Source organism: Mesoplodon bidens, assembly GCF_964165515.1.
Source record: "Mesoplodon bidens genome assembly, chromosome: 2".
NCBI classification, from domain to species: Eukaryota; Metazoa; Chordata; class Mammalia; order Artiodactyla; family Ziphiidae; genus Mesoplodon; species Mesoplodon bidens.
The window spans coordinates 74,092,258-74,114,694 of record NC_138177.1 but is presented as its reverse complement, the minus strand read 5'-3'; the positions used below and the strand labels follow the sequence as shown (position 1 = coordinate 74,114,694).

The 22,437-nt window shown below is 39.6% G+C and overlaps 1 protein-coding gene across 31 annotated transcripts in view; it reads left to right on the top strand.

The window, feature by feature from the left end:
• Positions 1-22,437, top strand: part of UBAP2L (ubiquitin associated protein 2 like) — a 43,803-nt gene that overhangs the window by 1,648 nt on the left and 19,718 nt on the right. For 12 of the 31 annotated variants that reach the window (XM_081226243.1, XM_081226246.1, XM_081226245.1 and 9 more), the window contains exons 2-12: positions 3,038-3,167; positions 4,388-4,465; positions 5,003-5,113; positions 8,699-8,900; positions 9,272-9,367; positions 9,790-9,835; positions 10,350-10,462; positions 12,508-12,567; positions 15,154-15,206; positions 17,025-17,110; positions 19,696-19,867. In XM_081226243.1, the coding sequence (XP_081082369.1) occupies positions 3,078-3,167; positions 4,388-4,465; positions 5,003-5,113; positions 8,699-8,900; positions 9,272-9,367; positions 9,790-9,835; positions 10,350-10,462; positions 12,508-12,567; positions 15,154-15,206; positions 17,025-17,110; positions 19,696-19,867 (1,107 nt within the window). In that variant the 5' untranslated portion in view covers positions 3,038-3,077. Of the gene's footprint in view, positions 1-1,355; positions 1,510-3,037; positions 3,168-4,387; positions 4,466-5,002; positions 5,114-8,698; positions 8,901-9,271; positions 9,368-9,789; positions 9,836-10,349; positions 10,463-12,507; positions 12,568-15,153; positions 15,207-17,024; positions 17,111-19,695; positions 19,868-22,437 lie in introns of those variants that run through there. The other 19 variants (XM_081226257.1, XM_081226256.1, XM_081226261.1 and 16 more) reach the window with 4 other exon arrangements.

Here is a 22,437-nt window from a genome sequence, read left to right as displayed (position 1 = left end):
TCAGTGACAACCTGAAATACAGGAGAAGTAAAACGTTTTGGCTGTGTATGGGTTGTTAAAACTGCTTTGAGATCCTACAACCATTGTTCTTAAAGATTAGACTATCCCAGTGATTATTTACGTTGTGAATGGGAAGTCGGGAAGTGTTGCTGGCATGTAAACTAATGATGAAAGGCCTTAAAATGTACTGTTTGGATTTTGATTTTTAAAGCCCCTTGTTGCCAAATGTGTCCTAACTGGGAAGTACTCTTTTTTAAATTAGATTCAAGTTGATGGGGAAGGGGATGCAGGGATCATTTCCACAGAGCATCTAGGGGAATTAGTTGCTCTGTTAGAAGTAGCAAGCCTTACCCACCCCCCTTCCAGCTTCATAGTTTCTGAATTGTTTCTCAAATTAGATTGTAAGCTCCCTGAGGGCAGCAACCAAGTCATATTGCTTTTGTATTTTCTAAAGTATTGGACACATAGTAGATACTCAATAAATACTTGTTATTTATTTTTTTCTGTAAAATTTCTCTGGCTATTTTTTTAAGTAGCTGGTTTTCAGAAAACAGTCAAGGGCACTCCTGTGTTGAAACCTGTATTTGTTCCTGCACTATTCCCTTGGTCTCCAATACTTGTCACCTACTTCCCTTAAATATTTTTATGTTTTAAGAAAGAGTACTTAACAAGATTCCTCATCTCCACTGTGATAACTCTGGGTATGTGTCTCTGCTTGCTACTAAAAGGCTACTAATTCTGTGCCCTCCAGTGATCCATCCCAGATCACTTACTTTTGATCTTTCGGTCAGTGTTGTTACTACCTAGGTGGTAAAATTTTCTTAGTCACACATTTCAAAGCATTTGTAAGAGAAATGGAAGTTAATAGCAAGAGTGATTAGGAGGATTTTTTTTTCCCCTTTCCTGAGTAATTGTGTGGCTTTCAAAATGACTTTTTAATGTATTTACATTGATTGCTACTGTACATGCAGTTGTCCATACAGGTAGTCATGAAATTCATATCCACAGTGTAACTCATGCTCACAAATTGAAATCACATGATGAGTAGAAAGCAATCAATATTTGTAAGTTACAGGAGAGGCTACTCCCATGTTAGAATGTTCATCTTAGAGTCAATTATAATAAAGCCTGATATTTTTTCTTCCTTTTTTTTTTCCTCTTTGATTTGAATCCAGGCGTACTTGGTTGAATAACACTTGTTTATTGTAAATTAAGTGTTTGAACTTGACAATAATGGCAGCCTGGGAAAATGGACTACAGTGTATCAAATAATCCTGTACTACCTATACATATTTACAGGGCTTTTTGTGCACATTTGTGTAGGGAGAAGAGGTAATGGTTAAAAATTAGCCATGAACTTTCCTTAAAAATATTTCTTGGTGACAGGAAATATAGAACTCAATTCTTAATGACTGCATCAAACGACAAAGACCTATGTAACATATTGACCCAACTGGGTGAAGAATTTATCCACAGGGAAGTTGGCTTTCTTTGTGACCCAAGAAACAGGTGAAATTCACTCTCCTAATATTAATACTTGCATATTTCTTTTGAAGCCCAGCCTACCTGTCCCTCAAATCCATCAGTGTCTTCTGGGCAGCTTAAAATTACCCTATATGAAGTTTCGTTAATGAAAAAAAATTCAATATAGAGCAGAAAAGTATAAACTTGTCCTCTTTGGCAGGGAGTAAAACAATGCAATGTAACCTTATTTTGAGCACTCCATCATATGATGAATGTTTTCTTTGTTTACTAAATGCAACAGTTGAGATTGCATTATAAAACAAAGTATGAATGAAGGCAACTTAAATTCAGTAGAATCTTTGCTTGTTAGAAGTGTTACTAACAAAACTGATCTGGTTTTGGGAAGGCCCTGTGTGTTCCATGTCTCTGTAAAGACTCAACAAAGTCTTCTTGCTGGCAGTAATGTCTCAAGTCTAAAATGACTTCCCAGAAGCACTTTCTTCCAAATAAAACTCTGGGCTAGATGCTTTTGGTTTGGGACAAATTTGGGATTCTCTATATATTAAGGTGAGTGGTGGAGGGGAATTGCAATTCTGGTTTCTTGGAACTGCGGACTTAGGAAACCAACAGAAGCAGCCACAGAAGCAACCACAAAAGCAGCGCGTTAGAATTATTATCCAAGGAACTGAGATTCTGGGCAAAGTCACTGGGGCTGATATGTGCCTTGCTGAAAGGTGTGGGAGCCCCCACATACTGAGAGATAGAAACTTGAGGGAGGAAGAAAGAGGCTAGGCTTGAGCTTGTCCTTTCCCGAGTGATGGAGGACACATGCAACTTACGTTTAAAAGGTTGTAAGGCAGGTAAAGCTCTTTTCAAAGGTAGGTTGAGTACAGTGTTTTAAATTGTTTTTATTTGGAGTATAGACTAATCCCCTTCCTGGAAGGCTTTTGTTTCCAGGCTTTGCTGATTATCTTTCCTTCTGTCAAAGGGACATTGGGTATTTTCGCCTATTGGAAGACTTGATTATTAACATTGTTTCGCTTACTATCAAGATAGCAAAACTTCACAAAGGCTGCCTATAGGGGACTGTAACCAAATCGTGCTCATCACTTTATTTTATTTTTTTTTCTTTTTGCGGTATGCGGGCCTCTCACTGTTGTGGCCTCTCCCGTTGCGGAGCACAGGCTCCGGATGCGCAGGCCCAGCGGCCATGGCTCACGGGCCCAGCCGCTCCGCGGCATATGGGATCCTCCCAGACCGGGTCACGAACCCGTATCCCCTGCATCGGCAGGCGGACTCTCAACCACTGCGCCACCAGGGAGGCCCGTGCTCATCACTTTAAAACAAACCATCACTTAACACATGTTTTATATATTTCTTGTTTTACAAAAATGGATTAATAGTCATAGTTCTCTAAGGAATTTATCATACTGGAAATCTATCTCAAGAACAGGTGAATGTTGGTTTGTCTCTTTAAAGAAGTGAAAGTGGTGAAGGTGCTGATGAAAGAGAGGTTGAAAACATTTTGCCCACATTTAACATCTAAACTTTTTTTTTTTCTTGAATCTTTCAGTATTCTACCTTGTAAATACTGTTATTTGTATATACTGTAAATGATGACGTCGGTGGGCACTAACCGAGCCCGGGGAAACTGGGAACCACCTCAAAACCAAAATCAGACACAGCACAAGCAGCGGCCCCAGGTAAAGAACCCAAGGGTTATGGATCCATGGGGTAGCCTTGCTGGTTGATAATGGTTTCCATCTAGTGCAACATCATTTTGTGCTTTGGATTATTAGTTTGGGTTCTTTATTCTTATTTTCTAATCCATGCCTCTTTTCACTTGGGGCCTGATAACTGTTAATGACATGCTGTGATGCAGTGTGCTTAATTTACTGCATTATGAGGCTTGGAAAGAATGGGTCCTGTGCTTTGTATCTCTAAGATAGCATTTTCCTTCATTCATCTGGGTTGTTTTAGCAATACGTTTCTTATTTCTTAGACCTTGCACTTTGACATCCCTCTAGCCAATCTTTGTCTTGCCACCTTCTTCCTTTCCTTTGCTCTTCTTTTCCCTAATTTGTCTTTTGTTTTCCTCTCTGGTCTCATTGAGGCCTAATCTGATTTTTCCTTTCCCATGAGGAGTTAGCATCTTTACTATGTTCCTTCAAGATTAACAGATGAGGCACCCTAGAGTATTGCTCAGTTTTAAAGAGTAAATTAACCTCCTTGGCACTTGGGTGCTGAGGTTTATGAGTTCTCTCTTTTTTTTTTTTTTAAGTTGGATTTAGATATGATCTTTTTTTTTTTCAATAACCAGTCTGGTATTTGTTGGCACCTAATATGAATGAATTAATTTGTATTTGGTTATGGTCAGTTAAATTGAATATGTAAGACTAGAACTTCCCTCTTATTCATTTTTCTTTCACTTCTTTTTCCAGGTGAATTTCTAGCAGAATTTTAGTACTTAATCTCAGTTGGGGCTAAAATTTCTGACATCTTATAAACATACACTGGATACTTGCAAGATATGCTGAGTGTATCCTCAGACTAAACTTTAATGATACTCTCATCCCTAAGGAATAAAAGGGTGGCATTGGTCATTGCAGAATCAGGAACAGGGTTTACACATGACTTTGCAAATAAATGAAATTGAGTTAAGGCACAGATGTTTTAAAGTGGTGCTGTGACCCCAAAGTGAAAGTCCCTTTAACTGTGAACATAGGTGAAAAAGCTCCCTGCTTTTTTAGAGACTGTAGCTTGAAATAGTCACAGCTTCACTCTTTGTTGTCATGGTGGTAGCATTTTATTAGTTGGTCATTTGTAACAAGGAGAAGGAAATTGGGGTGGGAGATGATGAATATTGACTATATAGGTCCCTCTTATTTCTCTAAACTGTTGTCTCTTGATCATGCTTTCTTAGGCCACTGCGGAACAAATTCGACTTGCACAGATGATTTCGGACCATAATGATGCTGACTTTGAGGAAAAGGTGAAACAAGTGAGTGTATTGCTAATTTGCCATAAGCTGTGGGAAAAGACATCAAGATCAAAGCACAGTAAAATAGAATTGATGTCTATCAGGATATTTTCCACTATAGTATTAAAAGAATTATGAGTGCTTTTATTGTCTGATTGTACCCCTTTGGACAGATACCTTGTTCAAAGAGGTTTTACCTTAATTTTAAGCTCTTGTTTATTGAATGACTTTGTTGGTACCATTGTACAACAGCTTTGAATAGTTGTGGCATCTAGGAAATGTGGAAAGTCATGGTATACTGGATCCTGTATGCTTTTGCATTTGATTCTCTATTAGATGCTGTATTATTCAACTGCTTTATAAATACTTTTGCCCCATCCCTAGTCACAGGTTGTTAATATTTTGCTTTTGGAACTAGAGTACCAAAATTCTGCATTTTTTACTTTTTTAAGCCTGGTTCTTTCAAACTCACCTGTGTCTTCTCCCTTTTTTTCACCTAGTTTTCTTTTGTGGGGAGTGCAGGCTTGTTCATGATGGTTGCTGATCTTTCTCTTTCAGTTGATTGATATCACAGGCAAGAACCAGGATGAATGTGTCATTGCTTTGCATGACTGCAACGGAGATGTCAACAGAGCGATCAATGTACTGCTGGAAGGAAACCCAGATACGGTAGAGTGCTAATAAAGTGTTCTAGAAAGTGGGTCCCTCGTTGAGAGGCTAGTAAATTCCAGAAATAGCAAGTGGGGTAACTCACCTTAAAGCAGAGTATCTTATTCTCCAAATAAAGCAAGGAACTGTCTTGGAGTTTATTTACTGCAGGTTGCAAATACTTAAAATTTATGTACAATAAATAGGAGAAAACAGATAAAATCAATTTCTTCTAGTTGGCCTGGAAATAAATTTTTCATTCTAGGCTAGTGACTGTTTTCAAGATTTGGTTATGCTGAGTTAGAGGTGCTATTTAATAGCCTTAGTTACTAATCATGGAAGATTTCTGCTCACATGTTTTATTGCTATTGAACAAAGCCACAGACTACTGGATTTTGATTTCAGAACACTCCCACCAGTATCAGCTTTACATTTCACAATACCTTTTCATCATGTGAACTTACTTCTGTTGAATTAGCAGAGAAACAAACTTTAGAGCCTGTTGACCATCCCTGGAGATGATAGGGGATATTGGAGGAACTCTTGCCCTAGAATTTAGAGTTGCTTTCACCTCCTCCTTTCCTTTCCATTTAATGAGAATCCTGTGTTTTGTTATTGTCTTATTACTGTTTCAAATTGAAGCCCCTTAAGAACAGGGACTCTGCCTTACTAATTAATCTTTGGGATGTTCCTGCAGTGTTTAGTAGAGACCTTTATTATTTTCTTTTTAATGAGGAGTGTATCATTTGAAGTCATTTTTATTTACTTGGTCTTACTCAGGGGATCATTGGTTGAGATTGATAACCAGATTTCATCCTTAGATTAACTTACTGATGTTACAGTGTCACTTTAGCTGAATGTTCGAGGTTTGTCAGTTTCCTCGAAGCAGTGGGAAATAATAGTGAAAAACTATTTTTTAATCATTGAATTTAAATTTGTACCTTTTTCTCTTCAAAAGTGTGGTCCTAGATTAGATTTTATATTATGGGCCTTGTTTGAAAATTACTGCCTGGATAATCAGAAAGCAGTTCTGGTTCATCTTGAGTTTACTCCAGAGTAATTGCCTCTGTATTTTCGAGAGAGTGGGGTAGAGGTGGAGGTGGATCTATTCACACTTCTAAAAAGTGTGAATTTTGGGGGGACTTCCCTGGCGGTCCAGTGGTTAAGACTCCGAGCTCCCAGTGCAGCGGGCACGGGTTCAATCCCTGGTTGAGTAACTAAGGTCCTGCATGCTGCATGGCACAGCCCCCCCCAAAAAAAAGTGAATTTTTTTTTTTTTTTTTGTGCACAAGTCATATTTTGTTTCACCTTCTAGCATCTCCTGCCTAGTGCTACAAGTCTGACCTTTCACAGTATCAAAAAAGAAAAAAAGGTAGAGAATGTAGGTTTATGCCACAAATAAACAAGCTACTAGTGAAACCAATGGGAATCAATGTTGGATGTATTTGGTTGGATGAGATCGTATTAGAAAACTGGCAGTGCCTTGGGAAGATTATAGTAATTCTTTTTACTTACAGAACCCATCTGGTGCCAGCAGCTGATGTGTAACCATAGAGAAGAAAAAGGTGACAGGTTTCTGAAACCTATCAGGTTTTGAGACAGAGTAGCAAAAACTCGAAGAACTGTGTCAGTCTGGTTTCCAGCGTTGCTGATGTAGATTTAGCTACAAGGTTACTATAATTTATAATTGAAGCTACTGTGAGCAAGAATTGACCTACCAGCTATAATGTGGAATCCGGGTGGGTTGAAAGAGTAGGCAACAAGGAGCTGCCGAGTGCTAGGCAGATACTTAATTTTTAGTAAACTATTTCTTGTGGACTTCTTAGAATATGTAGGTATGCTTTTAGTATAGTTTTAAATTTACTGTTTTTGAGCTTAAAAATGTTTAAATTGTGGTAAAATATACTTAACAAAATTGACCAGTTTATCCATTTTAAGTATACAATTCATTGGCATTAAGGACATTCACAATGTTGGACAACCATTACCACTATTTCCAGAACTTATTCATTTCCTAATTAGAAATGTATCCAACTGTTTAGTGTATCCATTAAACAGTTAACTCTCTGTTTCCCGACTCCCAGGTTGGGGTAACACCTATTTTCACTACCTCGTGTAAGGTTTTGCCTGTTCTTGGTACCTCATATGAGTGGAATCAAATAATATTTGTCTTTTTGTGTCTTCGTTTAGCAAAATGTTTTCAAGGTCTATACTGTGGCTTGTGTCAGAACTTCACTCCTTTTTAAGGCTGAATAATATTCCATTGTATGTTTGTAGCACATCTCGTTTATCCACTCATCCACTGGTGGACACTTGGGATTATCTGGAAATAAGTTGTTGTAGACATCATAGTACTTTATTTCCTAAATTCTTTGGCATGTTTCCCTTAAAGGATACTCTTTTATATGACCACAATATTATTATCAACCCTGATAAAATTAATAGTAGTTTCATATTACTATTCCATATTTTCAAAGTTATTGGATATTAGATACCTGTTGCTGAGCAACAGGGCCATTGTAGTTTGGGTTAGAAGGTATCTAGGATAGTAAAGACCTGATAGTCTTGGTGATTGAACTGGAACTTTTATTTGTACATATTTTCTGCACAAATTTGTAAATCAATGTATTTGTGTGTTTAAAACTTTAAATTTATAGGGAACTCGCTGGTAGTTAGGACCCCACGCTTTCACTACTGAGAACCTGGGTTCGATCCCTGCTAAGGGGACTAAGATCCTGCAAGCCGCACGGCGAGGCCAAAAAAAACCCTTCAAATTTATAAAACTCATTTTCCTAAGGAATGAGTTTTTGCAAGACTGTTTAGCTCATTTTCCTTACTGCAAATATTCCCTCCTGCAATCTGGAATGAACTGCTTTGAGGAAGGTTGAATCGTATTGTAGCAATTCAGGATGTATAGGGGAGAACACAGTGAATAAAACCAGGAATGGAAGGCTTCCTATAGTCAGCATGTCTCAAGGCCAGGGCTGTGCTTTCCTGACTGCTATTTGGTCTTCTTTTAAATAAAGGAAATTGGTGTGTGTGAAGGGGTGTGGGTTGGGGAGTAGGTACAGTTGTTTTCCTCCTAAATTCTAGGTTGCTGAATTAGAGAATATACTCAAGAGTCAAATGCTATTCATTCATTCTGAATTCAGAGCCAACTTTTACAAACTTTCAGTTTTCTTTTCTGCTTTATTTGACATGGATAAGGCTATAAAAAACTGGGAGTCACTGAATCCCAAGGGAATTAGTTTTTTCAGCCCAGGAAACACACTTGAAAGAAAGGACCAGTAAGTAACTAGGTCCTTTGACTACCACGCCGAATGACTGAACTGGATAGAGATCTTGGGAACCCCTTTGGAAGTGATCCCTGCAATCCATTTGCTTATAAGCACCTCTTCTACAAAAAGGGCTTCAATTTTGCAGTGATAGGTGTAGAATTTGTTTTGAGGTTCTGTCTATACTCTCCACTTAAACAGAAATAAACTAATAGAAGTTATCTTAGATGTGGATGCTGAGAGGAGAGTGTTATAGTTGTCCCAGCTTTTATCTCTGGTTTCCTGGTAGCAACCTGTATTGATAAGACATGAATGCTCTGCTCTTCTTTAGCATTCCTGGGAGATGGTTGGGAAGAAGAAAGGAGTCTCAGGACAGAAGGACGGTGGCCAAACGGAATCCAATGAGGAAGGCAAAGAAAATCGAGACCGGGACAGAGACTATAGTCGGCGACGTGGTGGGCCACCAAGACGGGGGAGAGGTGCCAGCCGCGGACGAGAGTGTATGCATGGGGCTTTAACAAAACCAGTTGTGGGTTAGTAATGTCTAGACTTGAGGGATGTCAGGGCCCTGCGAGGCTGGATCTAGTAACCATTATATCATCCTTTTGATTTTTCTTAAAATCATCTGTTCTGAGACCTTGGCATTTCTTGCATGTAGCCTTTTCTAGCAACAGCTCCCAGTTTAGCATGAAGTTACCTTGTAGCCGTTTGTAAAATTGTTTGACTAGTAACCATTCCCTTAGTAACCATCACGTTCCATCCTTCCAGCTCATTTTCTCTTCTTTGTTTTTGTCTCCCCACCACCATGTATACATACCATTTATGTACATACTTTCTATTCACTTTGCTCTGGCCATCTGTGGTGTTTTGTTTTGTTTTGTTTTGTTTTGTTTTTAAATTTCAGTTCGAGGTCAGGAAAATGGATTAGATGGCACCAAGAGTGGAGGGCCTTCTGGAAGAGGCACAGAAAGAGGCAGAAGAGGTCGTGGCCGAGGCAGAGGTGATCAGTTTGTTGGCGGGATGGATATTGGGGGCAAGCTACTCTTATTAGTTTAGTAGGGGTCTGCTTTATTTAAAACCAGACAAATTCACATGGACTCTGGATACCTTAATTGTTGAGGTGTCATGCAAATTCTAGAGATTACTGAGTGGGCAGTGGGAAGGAAGGTAGATGTCATTTCCTCTGCTCTTTATTGTTGCTATTATTGTATTTGCTTGAGGATCCAGCAGTTTGATCAGCAAAGGAACAACCTTGTCAATAATAATTGTCCTGCTGTGTTATATTAACTGATGTGCTACAGAGTGAGAGAAGGAATATCTGATGATGTCAACCATTTACTTTCCAAAGCTGCCTCAGTTGGCAAGGTGATTTTATATCAACTTCTAAAATATTTCTTTCTACCTCTTTTTCTCATTCTTTAGGTGGCTCTGGTAGGCGGGGAGGAAGGTTTTCTGCTCAAGGAATGGGGTAAGTTTCATTGATCCAGTGTTAAAGTCCTTAATTTTTATTTTTCCTTAAGCCTTACCATAATGTCTTAGCATGGTTAATATCCTGGTATCCTGAGGATAATAGGCAGCTATAACCAAAATGTGATCAGAAAGATTGCTGGACTATTTCATCAGGTGTGTGTAGGCATAGGGCTTATTTTTGGGAGATAAGCATTTACTACCTGGATTATTTTATCTCATAGCTTCATTTGAATACAGATACCTGCTATTTTCTCAAAATCTTCATGTGGATTTTATTGGTGTCCTAACCCAAAAGGGATAGTGGATATAAATTAAGATTATACCATGAAATTTTAGGTAAGCTGGTACGTGAGGAAAAGTAGACAGCTTATAGGCTTATAGAATGGGGCCGTGGTTGATCTGTACTAGGAAAGAGACAGTCAAGATTCTGATTGCCCTCCTTTTGAGTTAATTTTCTGGTGCTGCTTAGAGCTCAGAGACTCTTAAGCTTCTTCTTTTTTTTTTCCTCCCAGAACCTTTAACCCAGCTGATTATGCAGAGCCGGCCAATACTGATGATAACTATGGCAATAATAGCGGCAATACATGGAACAACACTGGCCACTTTGAACCAGATGATGGGACGAGTGAGTGACTTTTATTAGTTTCTTGTCTCTGGGAATCTAAGGAAATAATTTTTTTGAGGTTATATTAACAAAAAAGTGGAGTAGTTTTTGGCTGCTGAGTCAGAGAGAGAAAGGGGTGACAACTGAATTACAGTGTACTCTCTTCATTTACTATGTGCCCATGGGCACATTATACATGCTGTTTCACCTGATCTTCATTACTATTTTATGAAATAGACATTATTTATTGTCACTTTCCAGATGATAAGACTTAGACTGTAAGAGTGGTTATGAAATTTGCTAGTATTTGAACTCAGAATTTTTTGACTCTCAAAGCTCATGCTCTTTCCATTATACCATTAGCTCCAATTGTATTTCCTAGTGTTTCTGTTTGGCTACTTAGCTTTGCCTTTTGAAAAGATACCCAGAATTAATTAATCAAGTCACTACTTGTAAAGATGAATAGGGCCCAGAATCAAAGCCCACTGTCCAATTATTTGTTTCAGCATACAGAGATAGGAGTATCCTTTTCCCTTAATTTTTGGGAAATCTCAGTTTCTGGGCAAGAAGGAAATCTGGAGACTTTCTGCCTCTCTTTGTTGGATAGTCTTCTGGGTGTGGTAGAGTATTATGGGATTCGCTTTTTTTGTTAGCTGACTTTGATGCATATTTGGGTAGCGTATATATGTTTGAGGATATGTTAGGCTTGTGGGATACACCAAGATGTGTTTGGGAGTAAGAGATAACTTGTACTACTTTAAATAAGAACAGCCTCTTGGTTCCAGAGTACTTTCTTATGAGATCAGCTACCTCTTTCTGGCTGAGCCAGCACATGGAAAGCCTGAGACTTTTTTCCTCTTACAAAGTGGAGGAAGGGTTAATAGTAGAGCATGAAGTAGGCTCTTTGACTCCTTATCCAGTTAAATTTGCCTTACCCCCTTTCAAAGATCAGTTACCTTAATCCTGTGTCTTTAGGAAGGTCTTTGGCACAAATCACTTCTCATCTACTGCCCACAATATGCTGTACCTCAGGTCCTCAATGTTACTTGCTTTTTGTTCATCAAGCTATCTTATAAACTCATTTTTAATACAGATTTCTCATTGGTGGAGGCTAAAGTAGAGTTATTGGCAAGCTAGATATCTTTTTGAAGTCCCTTAACCATTTAGCTATGAAATATCCTTTTCTGTTTTAACTTACTATACTTTGGAGGCATTAGAACTGCTCTTCATTCATCTCTTGATGGCTTTGTAGAGCACTGGTAACAGTCTGAATAACAGATATGTTTCTGAGCTCTAGTTCGTTCTTGGGTATTTGGCTTTTTATCATTGGCAGAAAAGATAATAGAAGTCGAGGGATTTGTTTTTAGTTGTGGATAGAAAATCAGGCATGGAGTCCCAGTCCTAGATTGAAAGCCTTAGCTATTTTCAACAAGAATCTGGTTGGGAAAAGAGAGAGGGAAGGAATAGGTGTGTGTTTATTTATACCGAGTAGAGAATAGCAGATTTGGGAGGCTAGAATCAGAAATTTTTTTTTTTTTTTTTTTTTTTTTTTTTTGCTGTACGCGGGCCTCTCACTGCTGTGGCCTCTCCCGTTGCGGAGCACAGGCTCCGGACACACAGGCTCCGCGGCCATGGCTCGCGGGCCCAGCCGCTGCGCGGCATGTGGGATCTTCCGGGATAGGGGCACGAACCCGTGTCCCCTGCATCGGCAGGCGGACTCTCAACCACTGCGCCACCAGGGAAGCCCTAGAATCAGAAATTTTTGATTTGTGGCTGAATGAAAAATTATGTGAATCGCTGCTGTCATCTTGTTAGTGTGAAAGTGTTGAGTATAGTTTCATGCATTCCCTTCAAGTTTCATGATTTGAACTTACCTTCATGCATGATCTCTTTTTGTGTTTTCATGATAGTAAATTACAAATTCCCTTTTTAATTTAAAAAGAGACTCAAATCTACCCTTAAAATATCCACAGGTACAGTGGGAATTGTGTGTTGGGGGCAAACATTCTCATTCACAAGCAAAATTTCACTGGTTGTTTTTTCTTTTCTTTTCTTTTTTGTTTCAGGACTTGATTTCATTGGGGTTGAGGGGTCAAATTATCCCCGAAAATTTGAGACTGCTCCTGGTATGATACATCCAGGCGCCTAACTGCCCCGGATATTTAATAGATTTTTATGAGCTGAAATATCTGTGGATATGTCATTTTTCTGTCTTCTTGGTTTTTATTTTTCTGCTTTTTTCTCTCATATTCTGTGCCTGTTTTTCCTCCTTAAAAAAATTAGTTTATTTAATGAATATTTAACATTTACATTGTCTGTGCTTTTTGCTGATGGAATGGAAGCCCTAATCTTTTGTTCAGAGCATTTGCACTCTTTCTGCACCTTAATGCTTCCTCAGTGTAGTCCTTTTCCTTAGCCAAGACCATATGTCCTATATAGGAAGGTGTCAAGTAGCTGTCTACAGTCTTCCTTTCCATTCCAGATGCAGTCGCCAGAGTGCAGGGGCAAAAAAATTCTTGCATTGAGAGATGGCCTCTCAGTAGTAAAAAACTTCTTAGATCACTTCCAATTCTAGGATTGTGTGTATGTGTTAACCCAGATTTTGGATTCCAGTTAGCCAGGGTGGGATGGTTGTCAATGGGGAGGAAAAATGCCATCACTAGAGAGGGAGAGAAGAGTGTGGTTTGTAACTTGTCTAAACTGAGATTGGACTTTAGTTTGATTTGGAGAACATTGTCATTATTAAGTGGTTTGGAATTTCCCTGGCACAGTTTTTTTTTTTTTTTTTTTTTTTTTTTTTAAGAGTATCTAGATCTCTCTTTTTTTTTTTTTAATTATTTATTTATTTATTTATTTATTCATTTATTTATGGCTGTGTTGGGTCTTCGTTTCTGTGTGAGGGCTTTCTCTAGTTGCGGCAAGTGGGGGCCACTCCTCATCACGGTGCGCGGGCCTCTCACTATCGTGGCCTCTCATTGCGGAGCACAGGCTCCAGGCGCGCAGGCTCAGTATTTGTGGCTCACGGGGCTAGTTGCTCCACGGCATGTGGGATCTTCCCAGACCAGGGCTCGAACCCGTGTCCCCTGCATTGGCAGGCAGATTCTCAACCACTGCGCCACCAGGGAAGCCCCCTGGCACAGTTTTAACATTGTCCTGGGAGAGGCATTGCACTGAACATATTTTTCTGTAGGAAATAGGATTTTTCATTATTAAATGTTTTAAGAGAATTTCAGACGGGTTTTGTAGGTGTTAGAATATTTCTCTTCAGTGACAGTGAAATCTGAATGCCACGCCTTCATTCTTTCATTCTTGTAAGACGTTTTCTCCATTTGGAGAGAATGTTTTAAGAATTATTAAATATATACTGTTATTCTAGAGAAGAAAATAAGGCGTTTTCTGGTCCTTGCTACACAGAGGTTCCTGTGTCTTAGTGTGGTTCTTTGGTTGAAGGGAAGAATTTTAGGTCTCATAGAAACTCACCTATACTCCTTAAAAAATGGCAGGTTCCTTTTCTGAGGATATGCGTATACGTGAAGCAAAACAGGGGAATGTGCAAGGTGGTTTGATTATTTATGGACCTCTCCTACGGAAACTGTGTCCCTTCATTTTCTGTGCCATGACCTCAGCAGGTCAGATTTTGTGTTTTGTATAGTTAGGACCAGTAAGGTAACTATTACACATATTTGATTTTTCAATCTCATCTCGTGTCTTCTGAAAAGAACAGATCCATTGGGGTTTCTTATAGTTAAATCAATACGATCTGTAAACTTGACTTCTGCTGAGTATGCATTTTTAAATTTAATTTAATTTTTGGCTGCGTTGGGTCTTCGTTACTGCGCATGGGCTTTTCTCTGGTTGCGGAGAGCAGGGCCACTCTTTATTGCAGTGCACAGGCTTCTCATTGCGGTGGCTTCTCTTGTTGTGGAGCATGGGCTTTAGGCACGTGGGCTTCAGTAGTTGTGGCACACAGGCTCAGTAGTTGTGGCACATGGGCTCTACAGCACAGGCTCAGTAGTTGTGGCGCACAGGCTTAGTTGCTCCACGGCATGTGGGATCTTCCCGGATCAGGGATTGAACCCGTGTCCCCTGCATTGGCAGGCGGATTCTTAACCACTGCGCCACCAGGAAAGCCCTGAGTATGCATTTTTAAATTCAGTTCCCATAGCAGGTAGGTGTCAGTGCTGTCAGTTTGGATTTCAAGCCTTTCCTTCTTCACTGCCCTTTAACTATAATGTGACAACCATTTGTGTTCCTCTGCCCCTGCTACCATCTTTCTTCGGACTGCCTGCAGTATTGTCTTATACCAAATAAGTATAGCTTGCATGTTTCAGTTTAAATTGTCTGCTGCCATTTCACTGAACGGACTACTAAGTCAGAGAACTTGAAGGCCCTTAAGAGATTGCTTGGAGCATTGGGTCCATTGGAGTCTTGCTCTCTCTTGCATTTTCTCTCTCTTTCTTACTGTCTGGCTCTCTTTCCTATTATAACAAGAACTGAAAGTAGCTGTGAAATCATAATCTTATTAAAACCCTGGTTGTTTTGAGGTATCCCTTTCTAAAAAGTCTTTTCCTCCCTCTGAAGCCCAAGAATCCCTTCTGATTACTAAATTCTGGTTACACTTTTGGCTGCCAAAAGTTTAATACATCCGTATTTTCTGCCTGTGCTTTGTACTGGTACTTAAAATTACTTCATTGTTTTTCCTTTATTCCCAGGTGCATGGAGGACTGCAACAGAGGAGTGGGGAACTGAAGATTGGAATGAAGATGTAGGTATTCCCAGGTCATTCCTCATTAGTACCTTCTATCCCTAAGTGGTGTTTAGGGATAGAAAATGGGTATGTTTCTACCCCTCAAAATTCACCCTTAAGATTCTGACCCAAAACTTTTACATCCAAAATAGTGTTCTGAGCCAGAACATTTCACATATGTTATATGAAGGAGACTGGGCATGAACAGGACTCTGTGGAACCAGACTATGGAAAGGGCAAGTGCACTTGTGTAAGTCCAATATCTGATTGTCGGATTTATCCCAGGAAGAGATGGTGGTTGGGTAGGGCACTAGAAATGGAGTTAGGCAGGTAGTGCATTGAGTAACAGCTTCTGGTGGCACATGACTTTCCTTGGAGCAAATCAGTTATTTGGTTCACATTCAGGCATTGGTGTATGGTCCTGTAAATTGGCTTAGAGGTGGGTACAGATGAGAGTTACAGTACCAAGTTCTTAAGTTTACAGTCTGGTTGACTCTGGGACCCCTTTTGTTTTTGTACTAAGAGCCCAACGTGGTGATTGTAATTGAGATGAACATGTAGGTTTGGCTGTCTTCCAGATTGACTAAACTAGGAAACCTCATAGATGGGTGGCACATAAACAAGCTATATGAATTCGCTGGAGTAGTACCTGAGTAAAAGAATTTTCCTGATCCCTGGTCACAGTCAAGCTTTTGCTGTGAATTACAGTTTCCCGTGATCATGGATGTACCTTCCTGTACTTGTATTTATTCAGTCAAGACAGAATATGATAAGAGGAAATGATGTGTCAAACTGTTTTGGTTTTCAGGCCTGAGTTTTAAAATTCTGGATGTATCAGCATCAGAGGGTGATTCTTTGCTATTGTAGCAGAGCTAGACTGCTTTGTGAATACTTTCTAAGATTTGGCTTGTCTGCTTAACCACCGCTTTCACTGCCGAGGGCCGGGGTTCAATTCCTGGTCGGGGAACTAAGATCCCAGAAGACCAGGCAGCATGCCGCCCCCCCTCAAAAAAAATCAACTTGAATAGTAGGAAGATTTATTCCCTACAATTGTTTACCGAATTTTAGTGTTTTATAGTGGAGAGACTAGGTGTAACAAAGTCAGTTTTAAGGCAAAAAATGCCTTTAAAAAAATATATGTATTTATTTATTTATTTGGTTGCACCAGGTCTTAGTTGTGGCAGGCGGGCTCCTTAGTCGCGGTTCCAGGGTTCCTTTAGTTGCGGCTCGCCAGCTCCTTAGTTGTGGCATGCATGTGGGGTCTAGTTCCCTGACCAGTGATCGAACCCAGGCCCCCTGTATTGGGAGCACGGAGTCTTATCCACTGCGCCACCAGGGAAGTCCCCAAAAAATGCATGTTAAAATTATTTTTCCATATATCGACTCATCAGCACTTGGGCCCTTACTGCTCAAAAGCCAAGAATTAACTTATATGTGTCTTTATCTTGGCTGTGATCTTCCTTTCTTTGAGAGGAGTAGTGGAAGATAAAGTATGGTTTGGATTGAGGTAGAAGTTGGGAGCTGTATCGGGAAAATATGAAGGTGCTTTCTCTGTTTTTCTGTCTAGCATATTCACCTTCCTGTAAGTTCAGCGCATATTATGTGACTCCACTAGATTGTATTGGGTTTCTTGATGCTACCCCCCCTTTAATAAAACCACTGTGCATAGATAGAAGGGGCTTAAAGGTCAGTCCATTCAGGATTCCTTAAGAGTAGATAGTTCTCTCTTCAAAGGGTTTTCCCCTTTTTCTTGATGTTGAATTCCCCTTAACCTGTGCCAGGTTTCTGACTGAAACTTACCTAACACTAGGAGTGACTAATTCCTCTGTTTTCCAGCTTTCTGAGACCAAGATCTTCACTGCCTCTAATGTGTCATCAGTGCCTCTGCCTGCGGAGAATGTGACAATCACTGCTGGTCAGAGGCAAGTGTGTGGTATAATTTAGTATCTTTTCCCAAGGGTATCTGCTAAGTTAGTTGTAAGGAAGAATGGCACTGGACCTCTACAGACTCCCATGGTGTCGGTAATAATGATAACCAAATCACATTAGGGTCCTATAAAGTTGATTGGTAGATTTGTAAGAGTTGATATTAGTAATCTACTGAATGGAAATCCATATATTACAATTTTAAAGCTAACTCTCCCCCAAATAGCCCTTTAATACATAGGTCAGCCTTGTCAGCATCACAGGTATTGATTAAAACTTAGAACTTAGAACTTGTAGTAAGTCAGGTAAAGAGAAGCTGAAAGTGGAAAGTTTTCATTTATTTCTGAATTTGCAGAACTGTTCAGTAGTTTCTTCTCTTGCTTAATAATTATGATCTTTGCTTAGCCCACTGAGTATGGTGATAATTTTTTTCCCTAGGATCTGGCTTATGAAATTTTTAGAATTTGAACATAGGTATTGGGGTCAGTAGAGGGAGATAACACTTGTCAGGGAATATTTTTATCCCCTGAAAGACTCTTGGATTATTTCTAGACCTGGGTATGATAGCTGTTGATTCAGAATGTCCTAAAGAGAAGTGCAATAGGAATAGGATGTTCAGGATGTCATTACCAGAGGTAATGTGTTTCTTGTTTTCATACATCTTTGTTGGAGTATAATTGCTTCACAATGCTGTTAGTTTTTGTTGTACAACAAAGTGAATCAGCCATATGCATACATATATCTCCATATCTCCTCCCTCTTGTGTTTCCCTCCCACCCTCCCTATTCCACCCCTCCAGGTCATCGCAAAGCACCGAGCTGATCTCCCTGTGCTATGCTGCTGCCCCACTAGCTATCTATTTTACATTTAGTAGGTGTATATATGTCGATGCTACTCTCACTTCGCCCCAGCTTCCCCCTTCCCCTCCCCCGTGTCCTCAAGTCCATTCTCTATGTCTATGTCTTTATTCCTGCCCTGCTACTAGGTTCATCAGTACCATTTTTTTTAGATTCCATAAATATGCGTTACCATACGGTATTTGTTTTTCTCTTTCTGACTTACTGCACTCTGTATGACAGACTCTAGCTCCATCCACCTCACTAAAATAACTCAATTTCGTTTCTTTTTATGGCTCAGTAATATTCCATTGTGTATGTGTGCCACATCTTCTTTTGTCCATTCACCTGTTGATGGACATTTAGGTTGCTTCCATGTCCTGGCTATTGTAAATAGTGCTGCAGTGAACATTGTGGTACATGTCTCTTTTTGAATTACGGTTTTCTCAGGGTATATGCCCAGTAGTGGGATTGCTGGGTCATATGGTAGTTCTATTTTTAGTTTTTTAAGGAACTTCCATACTTTTTTTTTTTTCTATGATACCAAATATCTGTGATTTTTTTCCACACCAATTCTGCAATTCTCTGACACCAGCTGGGTGTTCTGACACTAACTCTCCAGAATTAGCGCAGACCCAAGTTGACCGCTCAGTACCACAAGACTGCCTTTATTTACTTCAGAGGTCAGCTGTAAATGGGCCACCTGCACATTTCTGTCCAGCCAACTACAAATTTGGGAGTTCTCACAGCCCCCTGCTCAGGTTTAATAATTTGCTAGAATGACTCATATAACTCAGCAAAGAGTTTTACTTGCTGTCCCTGGTTTATTATAACCAGTACTCAGGAAGAGCCAGATGGAAGAGATGCATAGGGCATGGTATGGGGGTTGGTGGAGCACAGAGTTTCTAAGCCCTCTCTGGGTGTGCTGCCCTCCTGGCATATCGATGTGTTCACCATCCCAGAAGCTCGCTGAACCTCATTGTTCAAAAGTTTTTAATCAGAGTTTCATTACATAGGCATGATTGATAAAGTCATTGGTGATTGAATTCAGTCTCTAGCTCCTCTTCCTTCCCTAGAAGTGGGTGGAGTTTGGTGGGGCTGAAAGTTCCAACTCTCTAATCACTTTCTTGGAGTTTCTGGTGACCAGCTGCCTTCTTGAAACTCTGTGAGGGGTCCCACCCTGAGTTACTTTATTAGCATAAACTGTGGTTGAAAGAGACCAATTATGAAAAACAAAAGACACTCCTACTACTCAGGAAATTTGCAAAGCCCCTAGTATATATTTTCATTATACCACAAGTAACTTGAAATATTTTTAAAATTTGGGGAAAAATTCCCCGAACCCTTCTTGTTCCAAAGCTGCTTGAGGATGCCAGCATTCTAGTATGTGGTTTTATATATTAGATATTGGTAATGACAGGTATTCAGTATTAAAATCGTGGGTAAAAATTTGTAAATTTTGGCCCAGTTATCGAGCTGCTGTATTAAAACGAACATTTGATATTTCACTAAGTTAATTTCACTAAAATTAAAATATTTAACAGTATTAAGGTTGGCAGCCTCATTGGAGCGTAGGTAGATACTGTTGTGGCTCTTACAGATCTGTTATTTTGATGAATTAAGCATTTCACGGCTTTGTGTTTCTGGGGAGTGACTTCATTTTGATCTAACCATAATCTGAGTTGGGTGTTGGGGAATGCTGGAATGTTCAGTCATTATTCATCAAGCTCCCATCTCTCCACCAGAATTGACCTTGCTGTTCTGTTGGGGAAAACACCATCTTCAATGGAGAATGATTCATCTAATCTGGATCCATCTCAGGCTCCTTCTCTTGCCCAGCCTCTGGTGTTCAGTAACTCGAAGCAGAGTGCCATATCACAGCCTGCTTCAGGGAACACGTTTTCTCATCACAGTATGGTAAGTAGGAAACATGGTGTATCCTAACCAAACTTTTCTGCAACCCCAGCACATACATACAGTAATTCCTTTCAGTGATACCCAGAGGTTTGGGGCAAGGTAAAGCGTCTTCTTTTGTCTTCCTAAGCTGACTTGGGTGTAGAGATGTCAAGTTGGGTAGTAGGGGATATAGCTCTAGGAGAGGACTTAGCTTTGGACAGACTAAGTCATCTTATAAAAATGTGTTAGGAGACTTCCCTTGTGGTCCAGTGGGTTAGACTCCACGCTCCCAATGTACGGGGCCCGAGTTCGATCCCTGGTCAGAGAACTAGATCCCACATGCATGCCACAACTAAGACCCAGCATAGCCTGCCTAAATAAATAAATAAATGTATTTTTTTAAATGTGTAGACTTTAAAAAAAAATGAGTTAACATCATTTACTGAATACTTATTGTACAAACATTGTTCACTGTTATTCTTGAAGAGTGAAAATCGATGACAACCAATTTTAATACTAATTAGTATTAGTAATACTAATTAAACTTGGATGGAAGGTTGTAGCAGTTCCCTGTTTTTTGTTTGTTTTTTGTTTTTTGGCTGCACTGTGCGGCATGTGGGATCTTAGTTCCCCAACCAAGGATTGAACCCGTGCCCCCTGCATTGGGAGCACGGAGTCTTAATCCCTGGACCACCAGGGAAGTCCAGCAGTTCCCTGTTTCTTGGTAGAGCGGAATTGTCATATGTATTCATTTAAACCAGACATTTCTGAGCTAGGCTTCTAAAAACTTGGGGTCTTCCTGAATCTGCTCACTTACTAGCTATTTCTCCCTTTCTCTGTAAGTGGGGATAAGAGTGCTTGCTGTGCCTATCTTACAGGGCTTCAGGAAGATAAATAAGATAATGGGTAAAGTCTCCACAAACGTGGAAGTAGTGGTATTGGTTATTAACAACCTAGAGCACATATGGCAAATGACTTGATTCAGAATATTTTTTAAAGTTCAAGGTCATCAATTATAGCAAAGGCTAAATAACTAAACAAAGATGGTTAGTAAATCCTAAAAGTACTGCTTTTTCTCTCTTCTTTCCTGTTTATTTTACTTTCCTTACTTTCCTGTTTATTTTTTGGTGGAGGGTTACTATAGTTGTAAGAGGTAAGAAACTATGTGTATGCATATACTTTTATTTTTCTAGTAGTAAGGTTAGAGTAATTACTTGAGCTGTAAAACTGCGAAGTCAGCCTCTAATCCAGAGCTGTTAGGGTTTTTAAAAAATTAATTAATTAATTAATTAATTAATTTTTGGCTGTGTTGGGTCTTCATTGCTGCACACAAGCTTTCTCTAGTTGCGGCGAGCAGGGGATACTCTTTTTTGTGGTGCTCATGCTTCTCATTGCAGTGGTTTCTCTTGTTGCGGAGCAGGGGCTCTAGGCTCACGGGCTTCAGGAGTTGTGGCACAAGGGCTCAGTAGTCGTGGCTCACAGGCTTAGTTGCTCCGTGGCACGTGGGATCTTCCTGGACCAGGGATTGAACCGGTGTCCCCTGCATTGGTGTCCCCTGCATTGGTATGCGGATTCTTAACCACTGTGCCACCAGGGAAGTCCCACTCCGTTAGTTTTTAACTGTTGTCTTAAAATAGTTTTTTATGTTAATAGTAATTTGGTGGTTGATATTCTGCCATGTATGAGTGGTCACAGGAGAGAAAAGGTGGCAGAGAAGGGAGAGGAGTGTTGGGACTAAAAAGAAAAAGAAGGAAGAAACAAAATGGGACAAAGGTCGTAGGAAGATATAATGAAGATCAGAAAATAACTACCAACACCTAAGATGTATGACTGGAAAATGGGTTAAGTTCTCTGTGTCACTTTTAATTGCCTTTAATGTCTGGAGTTGAATATTTACACCTAAATCCAAATTCTCATATCAAAAATAAGTTTTCAGTATACTTCCACTTTAACATTCTGTTTAATGTGTGTCATGTGATATGTGAAACTAAACATAAGTGCTATTCTTTTTTCTCATTACCTGCGTTAATCAGTATGCTATTTAATGTAGTTCTTTTCCATTGAGGACAGAGGTTAGAGGATTAATTTCCCTTAAAATTTAATAGATGTAAGTAATATAGGAGCCCTTCCCCATTATCATAATATATGAATGTTAGGTAATTTTCTATACCTTCAGTGTTTTCACGCTTGCAGAATATTTGGTAGTCATTGCTGTGCGGGATCATCTCTCTGCCGCAATCCTGTACTTTCAACTAGATTTCCAGTGTTTTTGTTCTTGTTTGTATAGTCTTGGGATACAGACTGAAGTGGGGAAAAAAAGTCTTACCTTGGGTTGGACAGATTGGTTTTGTATAAGCACCACTTAATGATGAAGATCATGATGTGCTTTAAGAACCTAAGAGAGACGAGACTAAATCTCCTTGGAGGTTCTTTAGAATAGTCAAGGCCACATGGTTAATCTTCTGGTCTAGGCTGGTAGTTTTACTTGGTAGTAGGGAATAGAGAGAATCCCCCAAAAGCATTAAGAGTAAATTTTGTTTTGTCATCATGATTACCCTGTAGAACTTGGATATACACAGAAAACAATAAAA